Source organism: Myxocyprinus asiaticus, chromosome 23 (genome assembly GCF_019703515.2).
Source record: "Myxocyprinus asiaticus isolate MX2 ecotype Aquarium Trade chromosome 23, UBuf_Myxa_2, whole genome shotgun sequence".
Classification (NCBI taxonomy): Eukaryota; Metazoa; Chordata; class Actinopteri; order Cypriniformes; family Catostomidae; genus Myxocyprinus; species Myxocyprinus asiaticus.
This window is the reverse complement of record NC_059366.1, coordinates 8,087,501-8,104,780: the sequence shown is the minus strand read 5'-3', so window position 1 is coordinate 8,104,780 and position 17,280 is coordinate 8,087,501. Positions and strand designations below refer to the sequence as shown.

At 35.5% G+C, this 17,280-nt stretch overlaps 1 protein-coding gene across 1 annotated transcript in view; it reads right to left on the bottom strand.

Annotated features, from left to right (window-relative positions):
- Positions 1-17,280, bottom strand: part of LOC127413934 (calcium uptake protein 1, mitochondrial) — a 98,228-nt gene that overhangs the window by 31,042 nt on the left and 49,906 nt on the right. The window contains exon 5 of the mRNA XM_051651514.1: positions 6,894-6,937. Coding sequence (XP_051507474.1) covers positions 6,894-6,937 — 44 coding nt within the window. The remainder of the gene's footprint in view (positions 1-6,893; positions 6,938-17,280) is intronic.

Below are 17,280 nucleotides of genomic sequence, written 5' to 3'. Positions count from 1 at the left end.
GATTCATAGTGCAGAACTTTTAACTTTAAAGGCTGAAATACACTGGGGACTCTTATTTTGAAATGTACGCACTTCACTGCTTCCAGCTGCTCATTCAAACAGATAAGAGAAATAAAATGTGCACTCCTACAATAATCTACAACGTATTACAATATAAACCATTAAAAGTAAACACTGTCATATTTCATCAACACTATATCTTCATCATCAACGGCTGATCATTAGTAAATCGCTTGTCATAAAATCTCCGATATGGCTGAATGATTGCAGACTGGTCCGCAACAGCTGGAAACACTCACAAGCCCCGGCGTGCTTGGAGAAAATACAACAGTGCTGCGTTTTCACTCTGAAGGACGCAGCGCATGCATTTATTTAATTAGATCGTATTCTTTTGAAGTTTGATAATCACATTAGGTCATATCACGATTCCTGTCCTTCCGCCCCCAAATTTAAAACATCTTTAAATAAAAATGAAGACTTTTGTTATATTATTAACAATATTTAATACTTTTTATGACCTTCAATTTGGGAAAACTGAATTCAAGACTTTTTAAGGATCTGCGAGAACCCTGTAAGAGAGCATATCTTTAAGTTTAAATACATTTATTGCACTTTCGTTTTTTTTTTTGTATTCTTTCTTGTTTTAAGCATATACATCACTACATTTTGTTAGACTCATGCTCAAAACAAGAAAACACTATTTGGGGTATAAAAACAACAACAACAATAACAACAACAACAATTCAAGATAATAAAGACATTTAAGTCTTCTAAATTAACATTTTATTTACACAATTTTGCTTCTCAAGTAAATTCATTTATTTATTCATTTTAAGGGTGTTTCGATAATTTTGCTGGAAAATGAGACAACAATACTGATTAAGAAAATGACATTTTGCAGTGTGTTGAAACAGAAAACACCTGCTGTTACAACTAACATCTGGCTTTCAGTCATCTCAGCATGATATTTGCTCTGGTAGTGCAGACACAATCAGGATTCCGCTCAGCTCTTTCAGGAAATACACCGTCATCCTCTGCTGTAATCATACTACCCAAATCACTCTTTTCTGCTGAGCTAAAGCGCTCATCTGCTCAAATGGCCCAAGAAGGCTAAGGTTTATTACCCATCTAGTGATTTTAATGAAATTTAGAGCCTTTTAATGCATTGTTTGGCCAGAATTCCACATCTGGGAACTCCTACAAATTCCCTCTCTGACAACTCAAGGAGAAGGAGAGAGAAAGAGAGAGAAATAGAGGTCTAGTGAAGTTTTCAGCTAAATCGCGCATACACACACACACACACACACACACACAAACACAGACACATGCAGCTTGGCACATGCCCCATACCTGCCAGAAGTCCTGCAGAGAGGGAGGGGCGCACAGATAAGGGGAGGGGGGTTTCCAAGGGAGGGATGGAGTGGTAAAAGAGATGGCAGAGGAGAGAATGATGGGTTTATTTGGTTAGATGGACGCAGAAAGAGCCGAGAGCACAAATTAATCCATCAACACAAACACAACGGTATCACATTTGAATTTAAAAACACAATGCAGGACATCTTAAGGCCTGGAGGAACAATTCATTCATGTGTTAAAAGAGAGAGAGAGAGAGAGAGAGAGAGATGGGAGATCAACATAGATATACAATTCCATGTTTATACAGATACACATTGTAAGTGTTGGGGAGTTACTGGCTACAAGTAGTGATGCTTTTAACTCTATGTTTGACATTTTTTCAGTAATGTGACAGTAGCTCAGCTGTTTTCAAAATAGTGCAGCTTTTCCTGTAACAAGCAACATTTTTCAACGAGTAGTGATGTAATGGGACCAAACTAATATAATATTCCTTCCTCTCTCTCGTAGCATTGTGAAGTCCGTAAAGAGGTTAGTTGAGATGATGATAAATTGATAACAAATCTGTTCATTTCAATGAACTGGTTTAAAAAAAAAAGATTCAGTGAGTCATCATGCTACAGTGCTCACAAAAGTATCTTTTTCTGGTGAAATAAACATTTAGTTAAACACTGTTGATATTAGTTCTATTTAGCATAAATGTGTTTTTAAAAATAAATTATCTAATAATAGCAATAATATATAAGATAAGATAAAACAAATATTGCCCCCTTAAATTGCAACAATATTGCGAACTGGGTGAATCACAATTTTTTTTTATTTTTATAATTATAGTATAGTATTATAATAATTATAGAATTAATAATAACACATAAAATGTTATATTTATCTAAAATATATTGTCCCCTTAAATTGCTTCAATGTAGCAAGCTGGCTGAATCACAGTTTGTTTTTAAATATATCATATTAGTAATAATAATAATAATAATAATAATAATACATAAAATATAATAACTATGTATAAGATGTTGTCCCCTTAAATTTCTTAAATGAAGCTAGCTGGGTGATTCACAATTATTTTTTTAAATATATCTCTCATAATAACAACAACAACAACAACAACAACAATAACACCATGCAACAATTTTTATTTTTTGGTTCCTGGGTAGTAAGTGTTATTTCCTAATTGCTTATGCCTCAAAATGATAGAAAATGGCTATTAGTCCCCACAAACATTGCTTTTGTGACCAGGACAGTGATATTTTGAAATTTACCTATTTTCCAGAACATTCCAGATAGATTCAGTGCTGGGTAAACTTGGAGTAACTTCTAGAACTGTCTAGAACTTTCCAGTAATATAAATAGTAGTATAAATACAGGGGACTTAAGCCCACCAGTTCAGTTTAGTTCCAGCTGCCTAAGTGGATACATATCAAGACCTTGCTGGATGCCTTGAAGTATGATGAGTACGGCTGGGAGGTCATAGGAGACTTCAAAATGGTGGCATTCCTGATGGGTCTCCAAGGCGGTTTTACCAAGTTTCCCTGCAATCTTTGCCTTTGGGACAGCAGGGACACCAAGGCACACTACCACAGGCGGGACTGGCTACAGCGGACCGAGTTCTCTGTGGGGAGGAACAACGTCAAGTGGGAGCCACTGGTGGACCCCCGGAAGGTGCTGATGCCACCACTGCACATCAAATTGGGCCTTATGAAACAATTTGTCAGAGCTCTAGATAAGGAGTCGGCAGCCTTCAAGTACCTTCTAGACTTCTTCCCTAAGCTGTCTGAGGCAAAGGTCAAAGCCGCTGTCTTCGTCGGACCACAGATAAAGAAGATGCTGGAGTGCAATGAATTCCCCAAGAAGCTCACTAGTAAGGAGAAAGCGGCTTGGAACAGCTTTGTCGCAGTGGTTCGGGGCTTGCTGGGCAATCACAAGGCCGAAAACTATGTGGAGCTGGTTGAGAGTCTGGTGAAGAACTACGGCACAATGGGCTGTAGGATGTCCCTCAAAGTCCATATCCTTGATGCTCATCTTGATAAATTCAAGGGGAACATGGGAGCGTATTCGGAGGAGCAAGGCAAGTGCTTCCATCAGGATATACTGGACTTTGAACGCCGCTACCAAGGACAGTATATCGAGAACTTGATGGGAGACTACATTTGGGGGCTGATTCATGAAAGTGATTTACATTATAATCGTAAATCTCGAAAAACTACTCACTTCTAAATCTTTTGTAGTCATTTTTGTATTACTGTAGTATAAATACATGTTAATTTGGATTCATATGTTGTTTTTTTCTGACTGTATGTGAACGAAAAGACACAAATTCGCCCGTTTTCTCATTGGAAAATAGGTAAATTTCAAAATATCACTGTCCTGGTCACAAAAGCAAAGTTTGTGGGGAATAATAGCCATTTTCTATAATTCTGAGGCATAAGCAATTAGGAAATAACACTTACTACCCAGGAAAAAAAATTGTGTTACATAGTGTAATTCATCAAATCTAATTACATAAAATATATTGTCCCCTTAAATTGCTTCAATGTAGCTAGCTGGGTGAATCACATTTTTTATATTTTTAAAAATAATTGTAATAATAATAATATTAATAATAATGATAATAATAATAATAATACCACATCAAATCTAATAATTTAATTCCATAAATATAGCTAGCTGGGCGAATCGCAAAATCAAGATTCATCCTGCTAGGATATGTCCAAATAAAATAAATAAATAAATAAATACAAATAAGAAATTCTATTTTGCTTAAAGGAGCCTATTTTTACAATATTTCGTTTTGTTGAATGACATTAAAAATAGTACAGTATTACAGTAATGAGAATCGATATTGAGAATAATAGGGATTACAAAATACTAAAAAGTAACCCGTACTGACACAATGGTTTAATTAATGTCAAAACATGAAATAATGTCAAAATGCTATGCAATTTCTATATTTTGACTTGTGGTGAAATGAGACCTGGACATGTTTTAATAAGATTCACCTAGAATACTTTTATTAGTAACTTGTAGAGTAGCAAACTACTTTTTCAAAAGAGTAGCTTGACTGTAGTTAACTACTTTAAATGATGAGTAACTTAGCAGCTTCCCCAACACTGACTGTCATACTGTAGGAAAACATACACTGGGTTTGCAAAACACTCGTGCCTATTAAAGTGGGCTGAAGGGAATGCACACTTTTTTTCTCTCTCACACGCAAACGCAACCCGTTTTAGATGTGAAAGTCACACTTATGAAGCACCAGCTGTTATGACCTGTAAATGACTGATGGCGTATGATGAACGTGAAGGTTTAATGTGCTGGTGTGTTCACATTCACACAACGCAAAAAAAAAATACGAATAAGTATTTATTAGCACAGTGCACCCGAGCGCTAACTGCTAAAAATACTAAGTAATTTCATACGACTGCAATTAAGCGGCCATGGCGACATGAGGAAATGTGGAAGAGGGTCTGGATTCAGCAGTCCTGCTGCAGGGCCATATTAAGCAATCCAGGTGAAAGCTTGGACAGAAGAATGGAAATAAAGAAATACTGAGACATGTTCCACATCCCTCAGGCCACGCAGTGGCCAACAATCCCCAGAGAAAACAAAAAGAACAAGGAACACGGACAAAGGGAAATTAAAAGGAACAGAGGGGATTTGTCAAGTAGAATAGGAATTTTGCTGGGAAATAACACACAATCAAAGGTTGTAGATATAAGAAACATTACCATAGCAGGTTATGGATTTAATACAAGCCTTAAGCGTTTCCATGGTTTCCACCAAAAATACAAGAGTTGCTACATTTATTGTTTACGACTGTAAAACTACAATAAATTGATATGAAATCTCATTCAAACAGTGTAAGAGTCTTTGTCGTTTTGTTTAATATCTTTGTTTTTCAAGTGTCACCTGTACGGAAATGATTAATTTGATTAATGTTGCTTCTTAAAGGGATAGTTCACCCAAAAATGAAAATTCTCTCATCATTTATTCACCCTCATGCCATCCCAGATGTGTATGCCTTTCTTTCTTCTGCTGAACACAAATGAAGATTTTTAGAAGAATATTTCAGCACTGTAGGTCCTTATAATGCAAGTGAATGGTGACCAGAATGTTGAAGCTCCAAAAAGCACATAAAGGCAGCATAAAAGTAATACGACTCCAGTGGTTAAATCCATATCTTCAGAAGCGATATGATAAGTGTGGGTGAGAAACAGATCAATATTTAAGTCCAAATTTAATATAAATTCTCCTCTCTGCCCAGTAGGTGGTGATTTGCATTCTTCGTGCAAAAGAAGAAGAATGTGAAAGTGAAAGTGGACATTTATAGTAAAAAAAGACTTAAATATTGATCTGTTTCTCACCCACGCCTATCATATTGCTTCTGCAGACATGGATTAAACCACTGGAGTCGTATTACTTTTATGCTGCCTTTATGTGCTTTTTGGAGCTTCAAAATTCTGGTACCCATTCACTTGTATTGTATGGACCTGCAGAGCTGATATATTCTTCTAAAAATCTTAATTTGTGTTCTGCAAAAGAAAGAAAGTCATACACATCTGGGATGGCATGTGGGTGAGTAAATGATGAGAGTATTTTCATTTTAGGGTGAACTATTCCTTTAATAATTGTGGTGGAGAGAGGAAGTCTCCTGTACATGAACTAAACACAGACCAAAATCACAAGATCAAGATCTTGAAAAGATCAAGTGAATTTTCATGCTAGTGGACAAGGGGTACTACTTAGTGATGCATGTTGTTGACCATATTAGTGGCCAATATTATTATTGTTATTATTATTGTTATTATTTTATTTAATTATGAACATTATTTAATCATATATCTATCTGATTAGGCTAATATTGAAAGCATGGCTTATATTACTAGCAACACATTAGTACTAGTTAGTAACAGTTATTAGTCTTTTTTTTACTGTACAATATATTTGTTTTTCATGGCAATTTCACTTACCGGCCATCACAAAAATAACTATCGGTATCTGCAAAAATGTCTTTACCTGTACATGTCTAGTACAAGTGGCTAAAGTGGACGAGAATAAAGCAAAGAAAACAGAGAAAAAGAAATCAAGACAGTGAGGCAAGAATAGCCACATATAAATGATAGACAAAGCGAAGGTCTATTTAAAAAGGGTCAACTGGAGACATTTCAAGTAGAGATGACACCCGAAATGACACAGGATGACGAACATTGTTTTCTAAATTCTAGAAAATATACATCTATAATGACAATGTCTATCCCTGAACATTTTTGTAATCGGTCATGGAAAATATTTCAAGAGTGCAGTGAGCTTTTCTCTAGTGCGTCAGAGTAAAAGAGAGAATGTCTCATCGAGTGCTCGGCAGTCTGAGCTGGACTGAGCTGTGAATGAGTTTCTGTGAAGAGACTGAAAGGGTTTTATGAAGAGTGCAGGGAGAACAAACGTCTCAACCCTGCGTCATCCTGTCGAGAAAGTAACGACTTGGCTCCCACTCACTTGCCCACATTTACACACACACACTTGCTGCTTACCTTTCCATCATAGCGTTTCACCACAAACTGGTCCAGACCAAGGTCTGTGAGAGAGAGAGAGAGCGAGAGAGAGAGAGAGAGAGAGAGAGAGAGAGAGGAAGAGAGAGTCAAGCAATGACTCTCTTTCAAAACCCAGTGAGCTGCCTTGCTGTCTTCTGACTACACAGGCAGCTGGGTCATTGACAAATTGTCCAAGGTGATAAAAATGAAAAATCTTTCAAAAAATCTCATTTAAAACGTGTGTCAAGGTTATAGAAATGTAATCGTTGTGTCCATGTTGGCTTAAAAAAACTATAATAATATTTCAAGCATTTTCCACATTCTATTGATTTAATGGCTTTAAAAAAAATTGTGCGGTCTGTTGGTACCAGACGGGCTGGTTTGAGTATTTCTGTAACTGACACACACAACAGTCTCTAGAATTTACTCCGAATGGTGCAAAAAAAAAAAAAAAAAAAAAAAAAAAAAACATCCAGTGAGCGGCAGTTCTGTGGATGGAAATGCCTTGTTGATGAGAGAGGTCAACAGAGAATGGCCAGACTGGTTCGAACTGACAAAGTCTACGGTAACTCAGATAACCGCTCTGTACAACTGTGGTGAGAAGAATATTATCTCAGAATAGGGTTGGCGCTGCTTTGGTGGCATGAGGGGGACCTACACAATATTAGGTAGGTGGTTTTAATGTTGTGGCTGATTGGTGTATACATGTATGTATGTGTGTGAAAATAGGACTGATCAAGCAAAAAGTCATTTATTTAAGGATAGTGATCATATGAAGCCATTTATTATCACATAGTTGTTTGGCTCCTTTTTAAATCATAATGATAACAGAAATCACCCAAATGGCCCTGATCAAAGGTTTACATACCCTTGAATGTTTGGCCTTGTTACAGACACACAAGGTGACACACACAGGTTTAAATGGCAATTAAAGGGTAATTTCCCACAACTGTGGCTTTTTCAATTGCAATTAGTGTCTGTGTATAAATAGTCAATGAGTTTGTTAGCTCTCACGTGGATGCACTGAGCAGGCTAGATACTGAGCCATGGGGAGCAGAAAAGAACTGTCAAAAGACCTGCGTAACAAGGTAATGGAACTTTATAAAGATGGAAAAGGATATAAAAAGATATCCAAAGCCTTGAAAATGCCAGTCAGTACTGTTCAATCACTTAAGAAGTGGAAAATTCAGGGATCTATTGATACCAAGCCACGGTCAGGTAGACCAAGAAAGATTTCAGCCACAACTGCCAAAAGAATTGTTCAAGATACAAAGAAAAACCCACAGGTAACCTCAGGAGAGATACAGGCTGCTCTGGAAAAAGACGGTGTGGCTGTTTCAAGGAGCACAAACTCTAACAAGAGAGCTAACAAACTCATTGACTATTTATACACAGACACTAATTGCAATTTTAAAAGCCACAGGTGTGGGAAATTAACCTTTAATTGCCATTTAAACCTGTGTGTGTCACCTTGTGTGTCTGTAACAAGGCCAAACATTCAAGGGTATGTAAACTTTTGATCAGGGCCATTTGGGTGATTTTTGTTATCATTATGATTTAAAAAGGAGCCAAACAACTATGTGATAATAAATGGCTTCATATAATCACTACCCTTAAATAAAGTTTTTTTGCACAATCAGTCATATTTTCAAAATCAATGCCAATATTTCACAATTTCTGCCAGGTTATGCAAACTTTTGAGCACAACTGTGTGTGTGTATATATATATATATATATATATATATATATATATATATATACACAGGTGCATCTCAATAAATTAGAATGAATTAGAAATTTATTTCAGTAATTCAAATGTGAAACAAGAGACCAAAAAATGCAGATGAGCTGAAGGCCACTGTCAAAGAAACCTGGGCTTCCATACCACCTCAGCAGTGCCACGAACTGATCACCTCCATGCCACACCGAAGTAGGCAGTAATTAAAGCAAAAGGAGCCCCTACCAAGTATTGAGTACATATACAGTAAATGAACATACTTTCCAGAAGGCCAACAATTCACTAAAAATGTTTTTTTTATTGGTCTTATGATGTATTCTAATTTTTTGAGATAGTGAATTGGTGGGTTTTTGTTAAATGTGAGCCAAAATCATCACAATTAAAAGAACCAAAGACTTAAACTACTTCAGTCTGTGTGCATTGAATTTATTTAATACACGAGTTTCACAATTTGAGTTGAATTACTGAAATAAATGAACTTTTCCACGACATTCTAATTTATTGATATGCACCTGTATATATGCATACAGTATATAAAGATTTTTTATACGTTTTTGACACATGAGAGCTAACAAACTCATTGACTATTTTAAGAAGTTTTCTTAGGGTTACTCCATCTGACCTGGGGTTAGCATGTTGCTTAGCTCACTAAGTTTCAGAACAGAGTCTTTATCACACATAAACATAAATTTGTAAACAAATCTTTGAATCCCAGTGATCACTTACATTTACAGATGTCATTACAGGAACTGGCAAATTACTGACATGTACAAGTGATTGATATTAGCCATTATCGATTCATTTCCATTTTAAAGAGCTTCCTCATAAATGCCAGAATCATTCAGCATTGATTTGTTTCTCCATTAATCTTGTAAACATTGAAAGTAATATTGAGGCCATATGGCTGAACTGAGCTCTATGGGATGCACTCTGTGCCTTTAAAGGAACAGTTCACCCAATAATTATAGCTCTCTATAACTCACACTTATCTCATCTCAAACTTGTATGACTTTCTTCTGCGGAACACAAACAAAGATATTTTGATTGAAATATGATGTGAATATATCCATACAATTCAAGTCAATGGGGTCGTGCGCTCTGTGTATGCGTTAAGTGTGAGAAAGTGTAATCGAGCTTCAAATCATGACCGCACCTAGGAGAATGCAGATGTCAAGATTTACAGTGAAAAAGGAGTTACATTTTGGTTTGTTCTCATTCAAAACCGATCAAATCAGTTCAGAAGACATGGATTAAACCACTGTAGTCCTATGAATTACTTTTATGCTGCCTTTATGTGCATTTTGGAGCTTGAAAGTGTTGGACCCCATTGACTTGCATTGTATGGATATGTTCACATCATATCTCCATCAAAATATCTTTGTGTTCTGAGAAAGAAAGAAAGTCATTCAAGTTTGAGACGGCATCAGGGTGAGTAAATGATGAGAGAATTTTCATTTTTGGGTGAACTATTTCTGCACCACATGAAAGTGATTGGTATTGGTACAGACTACTAAAACTTCAGTATTGTGACAATTAAGTGCAGGTAGTTTTGTTGACTAAAGCATCCAGAAACTGAACCAGTGATATGTCTGGGTGGGGCTCTCTGAATATAAAATGTGCTTTCCTTAAAGTTGCATCCTTGACCCTCTTTATGCATGAAGCATTTGAATTACAGGTGAGGTCTTGACAGAGATTATGGGTGAAAAGCCGGGTCTAACTCACAGTTTCCGCTGCTCGAGTACTGAACAGCCTTTGAGCTCTGCCTAATTCAGCTGCTGAAACAGGATGAATTATGGAACAGCTTTCCTCGCAGCCAGATGAATAATGAAATTTTTGTTCACTTTCTCACTCTCTTTCTTTCTTTTCCTACCACTCTTCTCTCCCTAAAGGAACACAGACTCTTTGAACTTACTTTAATGACATCACACACTGCTGTGACACAGCAGATGTCTCCTGGCATCCAAAAACTTGTTAAAATAGGGGGTTACTTTTTTCTGAATGACATGTCAATAATAAATTCAGTGTGGTCTATAATTGCTTACAATTAAGTCATCATATTTATGGATTATTATTACAGCTGTAAAATTGCAAACTTAATTCCATACTCCCAAAGTATAGTTACACTGTCAATTTAAACACCCCATGAAATCAAAATGAGAGATTTATGACTTTTAGTCCATGGGTGTTAGCTTTGAGGTCATCTATATGCTAGTGTACTACCGTTATATAGACAATATAATAAGTTATCATATCTTATTACATGGCTCTCTGGATTACTCGATTCTGAATGGTCAGTGGCGCCACCTAGCAGTCTGATATTTCTGAGTAACAACCGCACATCTCGGGATAAAGACATATCAGGCCGCACAACCAGGTATTTGCGAGTCATCTTTCCTGCTTCTCGGATCACTAATGGATCCACAAGTAAGCTAATCAAATAATTTGTCCATTTATTTATTTGGAAAGTCTTGAAATAACCTGAATAATGAGGATTCAGATGGTCATTTGCACAGAATAAACATCAACAGAACAGGAGGTGGATTTCAGCTGTTCAGCGATTTATTTATTCTCATATAATTGCATAATTTCAACGTAAATCAGAATTTTATGTCCATGTATTTACTAATTAGGTTAGTAGCTGTGTAATAAGCTTCACATCAAGGTCCTGATAATCCTGATATTTCGTGATAACAAACGGCTGACTGTAGATTATCCCTTACTTACAAAATATTACTATTTTGAATTTGTTGAGCAAAAAAAAATCAGTTTTCTGTGAACTTTGTTTTATAAAATAACTTAAAAGTAAAGTAATTAGTAATGGGATTACTTTTTTCTTTGAAGTAATCTGTAAAGAAATCTGATTAGAATTTTAGAGAAATAATAAGTAATTTGTAACAGATTGCTTTTTTAGTAACTTAACCCTCATTGTTAATATGCTCTCTGGAATGAGAATTTTCCAGAACAAACCAGCAAGTAGCAAATCGAATAAACCTGATTCGCTATTTCTTTTTTCCTTTTTTTTTTTTGTTTTTTTTTTTTTGTTTTTTTAAATGGACCAGCCCTTTGTGTTGTTCAACTAAATCTTCCTGATTCAACAGGATATATGTCAACATAGGGCAGAAAACTACACTAGTCAAACAATTTCATGGGGACTTTAACAGCCAAAATGGGCATGTATGGTACTGTATTTACAGCACAGTGTTAATTAAAACTAAAACAAATTGCAACTGGAACATAATTGGAAAAACTAACACTGAGCTTTTGGTTTAGTTTTCAATACATATTATAAAACTGAAACCTTTAAAACCCTAATGATGAAAAAAATATAAATAAATAAAAAAATCGGAATAATCACTATTTATTTTAACATTTCAGTCATGTGACCCTCATCAGAATAGAAGCAGTCTGCCAAAAAATTAGCAAATATGTCCCCGTTAGGGATGTCCCGATACCATTTTTTTTTTTTTTTAGAACGAGTACGAGTACCGATACTTCATATTTGGTACTCGCTGATACCGAGTCCGATACCTTTTTTTTTCTGAACTCCATATCTAGAGTTTATTTCAATGTTATAATCAAAATGGTGATTAAATAAATGAATTGATTAAAACTTTAATATTGTATTATTTTTTATTAAATGAAGTGCTTATATACAGAACCTCACAGCACAATCCGAAATACAACATTGGAGTTATATTTTGTCAAATAAAGTGCTGCATAAAAGAGCATCACAGATGATAGATACTGCTTAAGGATAATACAATTACTACTGATTTATTATTATTATTAGTAGTAGTAGTAGTAGTAGCAGTAGTAGTAGTAGTAATAGTAGTAGCATTTGAGTGAATATTACATAACTTGCCCATTGAGGCACTAAACTCTAATAAAGCTGGCAAAACTGTGCTTTGAAATTATGGTCGCAGGGCATTTGGCTGGGAGGAAAGGAGATGAATGGCCGTCCAAGCATTTTGCACTAACTCATGGTCTGTCTTTCACTCTCTTTCTGCTAAACACACATTGCCCTACTTCCTCCACACACACCAAGACATTCACGCAGAATCCACTGTCTAATATAACAATTCTGAGACAATATTGCTAATCCATATTTTCTTCTTTTTTTGGGTCTTAACTCTAACTTCATTTTTTTAATTATTATTTATTGATTCATTTATATCTTTCTTTGGCAATTACTATGCATGTTGTTTATTTATGATTTTCTTTTTACACTATTTTATTAGTAAACATCCAAGCTGCAAATGCTTAAATGTACAAATATTTGTCATGTCAATAAAGTACATTATAGGAAAAGTTTACCCCAAAACGAAAATTCTGTCATCATTTACTCATCCTTATGTTGTTCCAAACCCGTATGACTTTCTTTCTTCAGTGGAAAACATAAGGTGACATTTTAAGAATATCCTGGCCACTCTTTTCCATACAATTAAAGTGATTAAATAAAGTGATAAAGTAAAATAAAATTGTCAATATGACTATATTCAATAGTCTTATAGTATATTCAACTATATTCAGTCTTCAGAAGCGATACGCTAGATTTGTGCGAGGAATAGACAGAAATTTAAGTCATTAATTCACTAAGCTCTGAAATGGACTACAAAAATGGTGCATCAACACAATTTGACACCAAACACCATAGGTGAAATGAGTCAAACTGACTACTTACTCTATATGATCCTTTTATGGTGCTTTTTAGTTATTTTGAAGCTTGACAGCCCCAGTCCCCATTTACTTTCATTATATGGAAAAGAGCGGCCAGGATATTCTTCAAAAATTCCCTTATTGTGTTCTACAAAACAAGAGGGTGAATCATTTACATTTTGGGGTGAAATATCCCTTTAAAACTGAAAATTAAGTGACAGAACAATAAAAGAGAAGACAGAAAGGCAGAGAGATACAATTGAAGAGAGATAAATGAAGAGGGCGAATGTCATGAGAAACAGACAAAAAGAGAGCGACAGAGATATAAAGAGAGCAAGTGAGAGAGACAGGGAAAAGAGAGATTTGGAGGTGTGGTGTGGCTTTCAGGAGTGCTGAGGTGGGCAGTTTGGATAAAGAGCTGGTCCCCTCGTTGTGGCCCCATTTAGACTCCAAAGAAAGTAGATAACAGTTTCCTTTAAAAGGGGAGGACATGGCCAATATAAGCCCTTCCACATGAACTGACCAAGCAGTGACTATTTCATTTCAGCGATTCCAGTAAAGAAAGGTCCTTAAAGAGCATATTTAAGTGGGTATTTTCTCATGACCATTTTGCTTTAATAGTGCCCATTTATCTTTTCACGGTCCTTCTGACAGCCCTTGTGATTAAAGCACATCTGAATGTATTGCATGAGCGACAGAGCACTATGCAATGTCTTTTGGCCAAGTAGAACAGTTTTTTTTTTTTTTTTATTAAGCTCAAAAAGTAAATCCATATGACTAAAAAAAAATTATCCATAAGACTCCAGTAGTTACACCCATGTCTTCAGAAGCGATATGATAAGTGTGGGTGAGAAACAGATCAATATTATTTAAGTCTTTTTTTACTATAAATCTCCACTTTCAAGCAGCCCTCCAAAGCGCTCTACTCTCCTAAGAGTTCCTGTTCTTTTGTTTATGGCGATTCACATTTTTTTGTGCATATCGCCACCTACCGGGCAGGGAGGAGAATTTATAGTAAAAAAAAGGACTCAAATATTTATCTGTTTTTCAGCCATACTTATCATATCACTTCATAAGACATGGATTAAACCACTGGAGTCATGTGGATTACTTTAATGCTGCCTTTGTGTGCTTTTTGGAGCTTCAAAGTTCTGACCACCATTCACTGAGATTCGCTGAGATATTTTTCTTAAAATCTTAATTTGAGTTCTGCAGAAGAAAGAATCTGGGATGGCATGGAGGTGAATAAATGATGAAATATTTTTCATTTTTGGGTGACCTATTCCTTTAATCAGCTTCCTTTGTTGTTCCCCAACCACAGCCCTAATCCAATCCCTCTCGTTATTGCACGGGAAAAAAGATGCAATGAAAGTGAATGGTGACTGAGGCTGCCAGTCCCTATCACTCTACTAAGCATCTTTTGTGTTCTACGGAAGTAAAAGTCATACGGGTTTGGAATGACATAAGTGTGAGTAAATGATGACAGAAATTTTCAATTTTGGGTGAACTAACCCTTTAAGTCTACCTAAAATGCGTGACCTCATAAGTGGGAATCTGAGTTTATGCATCAAATTAATTTAACATTTACTATCCAAAATAACAGAATGTCATTTATAATGCGGTCTGGAGGCTGCTCTGGAAATGTTGAACATTTTAACTTTGAACTCAAAGTGTGGATGCATTCACACATGCAAACATTTAAAGACACACATTTACAGCCATCAGCACTTCCATCAGTTATTCATGGCCAGTGATCAAATCTCTCCCATCAGCTCCACCTCTGGGTGGGACTGACTGGATCTGTTAATTATTTTATCAAGCACTGTCACACTCACACTGCTGATGAGTTGGGCTGCATTCCACTCCTCTGAAAGCCCCTGCTCAGTTTGGCATCCTGTCTTTACATGCAACAACTGCTTTCCTGGCTCAGCTGTCATGGATCCCAAGTATCATGTGAGGTCGGACAGGGCCAAAGATGACCCAGGAGTGTTCGAAATTCAAGCCCAAAATAGGCTTTACTTTTTTTAGGGATGTCCAGATCCCGATACAGGTATTGGAATTGGGTCCCATATTGCACTCATGTACTTGTAGTCAAAATCGTAAAAAATTTCCGATACCAAAAACCAATACCACCTGATGTACGAATGTCTTTTAGAGATCCTTGGCTCACACACGAAAAACACCATCAGGAGCATCATGTGTTCACTTTATCGCAGATTACAGCGATCAGAGTGCTCATTCACTTTGTAGCAAAAGGCACATGCAGACTACATATTTATTTAAATTAAATAGTAGCCTTTTGTGGTTTAATAATCACATTAGGTCACGTAGCAACTAGCTTTTTCAGTAGTGACAGACAAAAACACAGAAACAATTCAAAGTAAAAGCTTCCCCCAAAATAAAAGCTTAATATAAATGGAAAAAAAGAATGACAGAAATATATCACTATTGTATAGTTATGTTATATTCTCTGTAATACTACCACTACTACTAATTATAATAAAGTAATAGTAATTAAAGTTCTGTATAAAAGCATTCAATTAATTTAAAAAATTGTTCTATTTTTATTTGATTAAAGTTTTAATGTGATAATTTATTTAGACACAATTTTTATGATAAAACGTAAATAAATTGTTGAAATGAAAAAAAAAATAGGTATTGGATTTGGCAAGTAACGAAAAGGAAATATCGGTTCTCGTGCTCGTTATCAAAAAATGGTATTATGATATCTCTTATTTTTTAATACAAAATATAAATTAGGGATGCACCGATAACATTTTTAGACCTGTTTTTTGATGATGATTTGAAGGTAATTTAATATTTTCAAGAACTCCACTGTTAATAGCATTGAATACAGGACATTATAGCTGATCACCAATGCTACAAAAATCTAAATACTTTAATATTTCTTATTTTTTTTAAAGTATAACAATAAGCATGTTTTCATCCAAGTTTTGAATTTAATTTATGCGCAAAATCGGAATATTGCAAAAACAGTTTGCGAATTAAGCAGTGTTTAAATCCTATGTGTTTAAGGGAACAAAATCATCACTTCTGGGAAAACTGGCGCAAAATAGAAATTAAAATGGAAGTCGAAGTCACTCTGGTGCTTTTATTACATACTAATGAATAACTTGAGGTTTATAGCGCTCAGAAAAAATTATCTGATGAACTTAATATTTGCTAGCATTCAGCGGCAGACGCATTATATCAGGGAGCGAAAGTGTGTCAGACAGTTCTGGGAGATATAGTAGCCATTATTTTGATGACAGGCTTTGTCTCCGACATTTAAGAATAACCAGAGCAACATTTGAGATGCTTTGCAATGATATTGATGATACTCTCTGAGCAAATTATGTATTCACAAAAAGCTCATTGAGGCAAAGTCACATGACTTTTTTTGATGAGCATCTATATTCCTAAATAAGTTATGAATATAATTGGTAAATGTGTTTGCATCATAGTTTATGCACATTGTGTCTTATGAAATACATTTAAAAAATATTACACGGCTCTCTGGAATACTCTATTCTAATTGGTCAATGGTGCCATCTAGTGGTCTGATATTTCTGAGTAACAACCGCACATCCACGTATCAGACCACTCATCCGGGTATTGTGAGCCATTTTTACTACTTCTCGGATCACTGTGTGATCTCTAAAATAAAAGTTATTTCAATGCAAATCAATGTTTCATGTGCATTTATTTATTTATTTGGCAAGTAGTCTTGTAAAGGGCTGGATAATGAGGAGCCAGACAATCATATGCACAAAATAAACACCAACAAAACTGGTGAGGTTGATTTCAACTGTTCAGCGATTTACTTCTTCACACATAATTACATAATTTCAATGCAAATCAATATTTTAATGTAGGTCCATGTATTTATTTATGTATTTGGTTAGTAGCAGTGTAATAAACGTGGGGGTCCTGATCACCCTGTTGGGCTTTATTTTGTGATGACTGCACATTATCCCTTACTTTTCCACCGCT